This window comes from Beta vulgaris, chromosome 7 (genome assembly GCF_026745355.1).
Source record: "Beta vulgaris subsp. vulgaris cultivar EL10 chromosome 7, EL10.2, whole genome shotgun sequence".
In the NCBI taxonomy this organism is placed as follows: domain Eukaryota; kingdom Viridiplantae; phylum Streptophyta; class Magnoliopsida; order Caryophyllales; family Amaranthaceae; genus Beta; species Beta vulgaris.
In genome coordinates this window covers 43,074,445-43,083,037 of record NC_079208.1, presented here as the reverse complement: position 1 = coordinate 43,083,037, position 8,593 = coordinate 43,074,445, and the positions used below count along the sequence as shown (strand labels likewise).

The following is an 8,593-nucleotide window of genomic DNA, read 5'->3' as shown; positions in this document are numbered from 1 at the left end:
GTTATTACCCTCCAAAAAATTAAAACTAAAGAAAAAGATGCATACATAAATAGAGTGAGAAATAAAAGCGCAGAAAAGGGAAGAAGTTTGGGAGAAGAGAGAGAAAAATAGGGAAGAGAGACGACGTTTCATTTCATAGTCTTACTGCACACATCTCAAGCATAACTTGTTTTTTTTTTTTCTTTATTTATTATTTTTCTTTTTCTTTTTTGTGGGTATAAATTAGGAGTATCAAAGGTGGGGGTTGAGGAGTACATACACACTTATGGTCTCAAATCACTTATAACGGCTATATCTGAAGTTGTGAGATTGTAATTTTTGGAGTTTGAAAAAGTGTTGTTAATCTTATGGATTATCAAAATCATAAGTATGTTTTACTGTTCTGTGTTGTTTTTTTTTTTTTTTTTTTTTTTTTTTTTTGAGTTGTTAGATTGTTGATGGGTTGGTTTGGAAATGCAGTTTTTGTGATTTATGTTTCTGGGTTTGTGACAAAAATGTGGAATGTTGATGGTGGTTACTTTTAAATTTGTGGGTTGATTTTAGTTTTTTGGTCAATGGAAATGCTTGATTATGTTCCTTTGTTTTCTGGGTTTGTTTGCTTTTTGTTGAATTTTGAGTGGAAAATTAATTTTAAGATGAGGGTTTTTGGCTTGATTGATGAGTTTATCCCACCTGTTTTTGATTTCTTTTGTAACTCCGTTTAATATTTCTGGGCTCATTTCTATGTTTTTTCATTGTTAGATTTCTGAAAACTGCGTTGATTTTGGTGGGATGAAGGGTGAGGGTTTGATGAGAGAAGTTTATGCCTTTTAATCTACTATAATTGTTGTTGTTGATTGTGCTTTTTTATAGCCTCATTGCATAGATTTAGATGATTGATTGCATGCTCATTTTTGTGTGTGTCAGAATTCAGATTTATGTCTGTCACATTTTAGTTGGGAGGTGCAGAAATTAGAGACATTATACATGTTGTTTCTTCATTCTCATGATTTCACTGTTATATATATAACCCTATCTTATAATTTTGTAAAAGAAAGGGATTCATGATGATTGCACTTATAATTAGTTGTTGCAATGGGAAGGAACTATTAAATTGGTTTTTGTGATCTTGGCTTCGATTCGCAATTCGTTTGCTTTCTTTAGTAATATGTGTTGTATCAAGTTTGGAGTGTCTTAATGTTTATGTTCTTGCAGTTTAAGTGCTTCATTTAATGGAAGAATTGGCTCTGATTATAGTGTATAAATTTTGTGTACTTAGGGAGTCATGGAAATGGCAAGGGGAAGATCGTCAACTCAGGAACGAATCTAATTGCGGTGAGCTATTCTATTCTGTTGTGAATTCATGTCGAATTATGAGATTCGTCAATGAACTGAGTGATATTAAATGACGAATTTTATAGCAGATATTGCCAAATGTATGTCGAATGGTATGGTTGTGACTCAAAATGAAGAAGACATCTCCTACATACTAGAGGAAACAACTCCGATTAAGGCTTGTGGTGACCTGGCTTACGAATTTGATAATTCTTGTGAGACATTATTCCTTCTAATCAGAGTCTTTTTCCTTCAAATGGCCAACATTGTGTTTAGTACAAAATCTTTGCTCATTTCTGACTTTCAATTTCAGCAATTATGAGCAAGACACCACAAGAGTGCAAAGAGTACACTTCTCAAGTAAAGCGGCGGCGTATGCTGGACTTTGATAATACAATTGATGATATCTCATCCTCATTTCTCAAATCTAAGGTTGATTCCTGACCAGTGCACAATTCCTAGAAATTATCAATGATCTTCAAGTGGTGGATGATCACTTGGCTTAAGTAGTTAAGAGATGTTGCCATAAAACAACATTATCATTATCAGTCAGATCTAATAGGAATCTATTTACCTTGTGTTCCTTTTAGTAAATGCATATTTAGGTCACCCTTAACTTGTTAAAGATCCATGATCACGATCCATTCAACTTCTCCTCCTTCGTCGGGAACTTTTTTTACCTTGACATTTGAACTTTAGTATCTCTGGTGAACTAGACTGAGGTTTTATGTAGAATTGTAAACGTCAAATTCAGCAGCATTCGTTTTTCTGGACAGGAAAGAATCGATTCTTTTGATGACATTGACCTTCTACCAGAAATATCACAATGGGAAGCTTGTTTGCAAGGTTTGCTTCTATTCTCAAAATACTACAATAGGGTTTGAACTTATGCTCTAAGACATCTTATATTTACAATACTATTATCTCAGAGGATTTGTGTATTGAGGATTTGGCTCAATCTGAAGCTTGGCTTGCTGATTGCCTTGTTGATGCCGACATGAATATTAGCTCCGATGATGGGTATGCCCTTTTTACTTGATTCCTAAAACAATATTCACTTTTTCAGTCAGTTTTGTTGCTGCTTGACTGGATTCCATTGAAATGCAGGTATGCATCAGTACCATCTGATATTCAGATAGGTATGAAAGGTATGCACTAAAGCAAACTGTGCTACTTTTCTCAGAAAATTGTTTATGTTTATACTTTCTGTTCTTCAATTTTATGGTGTTAATATGGATTATGTGTTCACAGACGTTTGCAATATTGCACCTAATTCTGAACCACCCATTATGGCTCAACGACCAGTCAGAAGTTCTCGAAATATTATTTTTAAAGGTATTTTGTATGTCCTTTGGTTTGCATTCATCGACTCATTTCTTAAACTACACACTCGCTCTTTTGTAATGATCCTTATATATTATGAAATGTAGGTAGGAAATCATACATGCGAACACCAACAAAACTTGCTTCTTCGGTTGCATATCCATTTGATTTCATTAAACCTTGCGGAGTTCGTGGAGATGTGACTCTTAAGGATATAAATCAGCGGATACTTACCCCACCTCCTTCAAAATCTAAGCAAATTAAGGAAGATCCTGCCTATCCTACTTCAGCCTTTTCTGGTAAACCTGTTGTTGGTAAAACAAAAATTCCAACTCAAGGAGGAAAAGGTAGCATAACAATTATGAGAACTAAAGGATGAATTGAGGATCTGATTCTTCTTTTTTTGTGGCTCTCCTTCACATATATATTCCGGGGCTGAATCATTTTGGCATTATTTTGCAACATTAGGTTATAATTAAGTAGTATTTATGCATCACACAAACACACAACACATAGAAGTGTTGGTGTATGAATCGGCAGTTCGAGCAAGATTGAGAGCTTATTTTTTGGTTCTTCAGAGGCTGCCATTGCAGGCGTATTCTTTAGCCTGTTACAAAATTTGTAGCGTAGTTATTACAAGTCCTGAAGTTAATTATGGCGGTGTTTTTTGTACATGTTGGTTTATGAAATACAAATTCCTTGATGTATCTAATCGATGTTGTTGCTTCTGTTTATTGGAATGGAATGGAATGAAATGAATAGAAAAAATTGTTTCTTGGCCTCCAAATACGTGCAATCTGACTTCTAAGTTCTGACTTTCTGAGTTACAAATGGAGTACTACTTAATCTTCTTTGGATTTTATGAAGAAATTTTTAAGAGTTTTTTCTTTTGTTCTATTCTGGTACAATAATGTCTACTTAAGTTGCAGAGATTGTTGGTTGGTTTCTCTGTATAATTACTGTCTGGTCCATCTGCAATATCATTCAAACTATCATCAAGTTGAAGCCATTTTTTACAGTATTTTTCTGAGAATAAAGCCGTTGCAATTCTTTAGATAGGGTGTGAAGTGAACTAGATCAAGATTGCCATTGTGATCTGGATCTACTAACCTTTTAATTTGGATCACGGTACAGAGCTTAGGTTATGTTCTCTTCACCCTTTCAAGAATGAACTTATTACTTATCTTGTGTAAGACACTTACACTTCTCGTTTGTTTGGTTAGTGATCATAAATGGTGGTAATGGTAATGAATTGTAGTATAAATTTGTAAAGGAAATTCCAGAACATTACCAATTTACCATGGTAATGCTACCTCATCTCCAAATATCCATTTTCTTCCTAAAATTTCATTACCATCCATTACCACTTGGAAAGATGGTATTGGGTGGTAATAGAAATTGATAAAGGAAAGCTCATGTTTTGGGATGAAATTTCATTACCATAAGTTTTATATTAGAATTTCTTTATAAATCTACCCTAAATTATATTACCATTACCACTATCTATGACCACTAACCAAACAGACCGTTATAGTCATCAAAGGATTTCAAATTTCCATACAAGTATTTTAAATGGCCCTCCATTGTAAGACAAATCTTTCAAATTTGTAATCCTATAACATTTAGGTCCACAAATCTGCAAGATGAATTTTCAAATTTGTACTACCTCTGTTTTTTAATTGGAACATTTACCTTTTTGCACAAACTTTAAGAAATGAGAAAAAGAGAGTATAATTGATCCACTTGCCCCCTACTACTAGTACTGTAATTAAATGGGAAGAGTAGGTGACGTAAGGGTAATATAGTCAATTTATTCCAAAAGTTTTCCTAAAAAGGAAAATGTTGCAACTAATAAAAAACACCTAAAAGTAGAAATTGTTGAACATAGGTAGTATTACCAATTTACCATACCAATTAACAATTCAAGAATACCAATTAACAATTCAAGATATTAGAGCTCAAAATTGAGCCTTGACAAACACGCTAAGCTAAAATGGAATAATAAAAAACAAGAGAGAAGTGGAAAAGGACTTGTCAAATCAACTAGTCTAGACTCTAGATTAGCCAATGCTCGGACTAATTGTCTCTAATCTCCTTTCATTCCATAATCCAATTAATTTGAAGATAGGAAAAATAACTCTTGCTTCATCCTCTTTGACTCTGAAAATAATTGGACCAGACTTATATGTATCTCTTAATATTAAAGGGCCTTTATTTAAATATTTTTCAAAGAATAGAGTTAAAGGTTATGTTTCTACTCGGCATAAAATAACTGAATTGAAATGAACTAAACTGAAATGAATAGTGATATGTGAGAGTAAAAATATTGTCCAGAGCTGAACTGAACTGAAATGAATAGTGATATGTGAGAGTAAAAATATTATCTAGAACTGAACTGAACTGAAAATAAGTTGGGAAGAACATGACCAAATTATCACTTATTTTTGATACTTTTTGCGCGGTGATAAGACTAATAGTTTTATAATTCTTTGTGAGAAAGGTTAGATATTTAATTTTTAGACATATTTGGACTATGAGTGTGCGACATATTAGTTTTCCACTTAAAGTGAAGCCACCAATTTCTCTATTTCACATTTAGATATATATGAGTGTTTGGTAAGGTAGTGGCTGTAGTAGATTATGAGTAGCGGTTGTGGAACATTATTACAAGTAACGTTTGAGATTTAGAGGTAGCGATCTAGCAAATAAACACTATATAATAGCATAAGGTAGAATTATTAACCAATGTTTTTTTTATTTCTTTTTCTTTTTCCTTTTACTATTTATTAATTGTTTTATGTGATGGCAATTCAATGTTTATTTTACAATAGCAGAGATGTAATTTAAATATTTATTTTAAAGATAAGATATTTTACAAGTATTTTAGTAAAATTGGTAATATAAATTTTTCGAGGGTTGAATGTTTTCTTAGTTTTGTACATTTCTTTGAGCAGCTAAAAAGTCATATACTCCTCTTTGTGTAACTTTTTTGAAAAAATAAATCTTGAATTTAACTATTGAGCAAACATATGAAATTGTTGTACTTCATTTCATATTAGAATAAACGTCATTTATTGTCTTTAACAATTTCAACAGCTATTTTCCCCAAACAATTGTATTTAAACAACTAAATTAATCGCTGATCGCTGACAGCTAGTCAACTACTAGTAGACAGCTAGCGGCTACCCCAAACAGCTACTGCAATCGCTATTTTTGCCAAACATGCCCTACTTATGGCCTATGTGGCACTAGCGTTTTAGGCAACGGGTAGCGGTTGGATTATTTTAAAACACTATTTAGGAAAATTATGAGTATTTGGTAAGGCAGTGATTGTAGTAGCAGGTAGCGACTGGAGTAGTTTATGAGTAGCGGTTGTAGAATGTTACTACAAGTAACATTTGAGATTTATAGGCAATGGTTTAGCGAATAAATACTATATAATTAAATAAGGTAAAATCGTTAACCAATATTTTTAATTTCTTTTTCCTTTTTCATTTTATTATTAATTGCTTTATTTTATGTTAATACATTGTTGTTCCTTTACAATAGCAGGGATATGATTTAAATAACTATTTTAAAGAGAATATATAACTAATATCTCACAATTATATAATACTCCAAATTTCACAAGCATTTTAGTTAAAATATGTAATATAATTTTTTTGAGGATTGAATATTTTCTTAAATCTATACATTTCTTTGAGTAGTTAAAAAGTCGTATACTCCTTTTCTGTGTAAACTATTGAACTAACTAGTGAAATGGTTGTAGTTCATTTCATATTTGTATAAATGTCATTTATTGTCTTTTACAATTTCAACAACTACTTTTAATTTGCCCAACACTTCTAATTAAACAACTACTTGAAACGCTAATCGTTAACAACTACTAGTAGACAACTAGCCACTACTCCCTAACAGGGGCAACAACTAACAACTACTAGAACCGCTAGTTTCGCCAAACATACCCTTAATCCTATAACTAATATGTTCTCTTTATCGTTTAATTTTATCCAAAAAGAAGTTTTACATATGTTTTTTTCACTTAATATTGGTTGATTTATTTAAGACAAGATGAATATACCTTGCAGGAGGGTTGGCAATCCTGTATTGTAATAAGAGGCAAGAACCGAACCCTTATCACAAGGGTGGAAGAAGGGCCTCCAACCAACTACGCTAATCTTGATCATTCTTCCATATATTGATTGAAGTGAAACAACTTATGTGGAATAAAACCAATTTTAGAAGTTGAGTAACATTATTTTCCTAATAGTTAATTTATCGGCTTTATTCAACAAAATCGGGTTGCACAATAATTCTAGTTTCGAGTTGTGTAGATCGATATATAAGATTCTAAAACAGGACTTTAGATGAATATCATGAATTCTCTAAAATAAAAAAAAAAAAAAGAATTTGGTCCAGCTTGATAAATTTATATTTTGTTTTGCTATGTCATTTTATGACTCGTTAGATATTGAAAAAAACAGAAACCCTAATCAATCATATGGCTAGGCATTTAGAATGGGAACTAGAGTATAGTATTAGCACTATTAGTAAGTGGCAACAATGGCAAATGGAATTCATATGTAATGTGCTTGGACATGGTTTTTGGTCCTCCACCAAGAACTGATCTTTTGGGAATTAGAGTAAAAGTTGTGGGCATGCTTGCCTGCTTTGAGGGGATAAAAGTAATAAATTACTACTTCTATAAAAAAGAATGAAATAAAGAAGACTTAGAAGATATTGTATGCTACTACTCCTATTTGCTACTTCTTGTACTTTGTTTCTTCTTGTGTTTCCACCTTTGACGCTTTTATGGTCATTTTTCTAATTAAATTGCAAAGCTAAAGCTGCTTAATAGCTGTATATGGTAGATAAAACTAAAAAAAAGTGTATTTGAATTGATTATTCTGATTCGTACGTCTTTTAATGGAGATAGTCATATTCATATAGATGGGTTTTTAAAGTATACTTATAATTCCGTTTTGGTATACAGTCGAGGTCGAGGAAGGTCATTGAAATGTCCCAAATTCCCTTCTTTGAGTTGTCATTTTCTGATATTTGTAGCTTTTTCTCATTACTCTATGTATGTGGGTCAACTTATGTAATAGTGGTTAGAATTTTAATGCTATCACATGTAAATTGGGATTTGTTTAGTAGATTGCCTGAATACAAGTACTTAATACTAGAACTTCTAGTCACTGCCTCACTGGATAAGGGTAGGGAGAGACTTGAATTTAGGATCTCCTAGATAATTTATCTTTTTTATTTATTCATATGAGTCACGAAGACGGTACAAAGTACAAAGAAGGAGAGGGAGGATTCGAACCTGTAACCTAACGTTCACATCACCTCAATCTTAACCACTAGGCCAAGACATCCTTAGTTATAATTTACCTTCATTTAACTCGAATAAGATGGTCTTACTATTTATTTTTAAAAAGTTATTTATTGTTTATTTTTGAATGACCTCTTTAACTCGATCAAAGAGTATCGAAGATCCTTTTTTTAAACAACTATTTCCTTAATCACCATTATATATTTTAGGCATGTAAATGGGCTAGTAGTTGGTGCAGTTAAACATTTTGTTTTGAGGATTCAGAAAGAAGTTTGAGCAGGTTCTAAATCCGATTTTATATTAATTTCCTAATTTTGAACATAATTCTTAACAAATACTAAAAGAAAATGTTAGCATAAATATGTTCTAATAAATATCTCATTGTATATATGTAACCTATCAACTTTTCATAATATTTAATGATATAATTAGAAATGTCAATGATCAAGGTTGTATCTTGGTAAATGTATTGGTCAAAATATTGCAACTAATATGAGACGAATACCTAGGTTGAGGTGGTGGAGTACAGGTTTAATGGTATTGCTTCCCATCTCTTATCCCTGAGGTCTAGGGATCAAACTTCATAGGACTCATTTGAGGAATCTCCCATACCCCCCAAAT

At 32.2% G+C, this 8,593-nt stretch overlaps 1 protein-coding gene across 3 annotated transcripts; it reads left to right on the top strand.

The window, feature by feature from the left end:
* LOC104899523 (protein XRI1) lies at positions 1–3,424 on the top strand. 3 transcript variants are annotated; one of them, XM_048648555.2, is made up of 9 exons: positions 1–367; positions 1,259–1,314; positions 1,401–1,529; positions 1,628–1,746; positions 2,091–2,160; positions 2,244–2,334; positions 2,422–2,453; positions 2,566–2,649; positions 2,745–3,424. In XM_048648555.2, exons 1-9 carry the CDS (start codon positions 348–350, stop codon positions 3,014–3,016), a joined length of 873 nt encoding a protein of 290 aa, XP_048504512.1. In that variant the 5' UTR covers positions 1–347; the 3' UTR covers positions 3,017–3,424. The 3 variants fall into 3 exon arrangements, with proteins under 3 accessions (XP_048504512.1, XP_010685029.2, XP_010685028.2); XM_010686727.4 differs by having other exon boundaries at positions 6–367; positions 1,404–1,529; positions 2,422–2,462; XM_010686726.4 differs by having other exon boundaries at positions 7–367; positions 2,422–2,462.
* Positions 3,425–8,593: the final 5,169 nt, after the last annotated feature.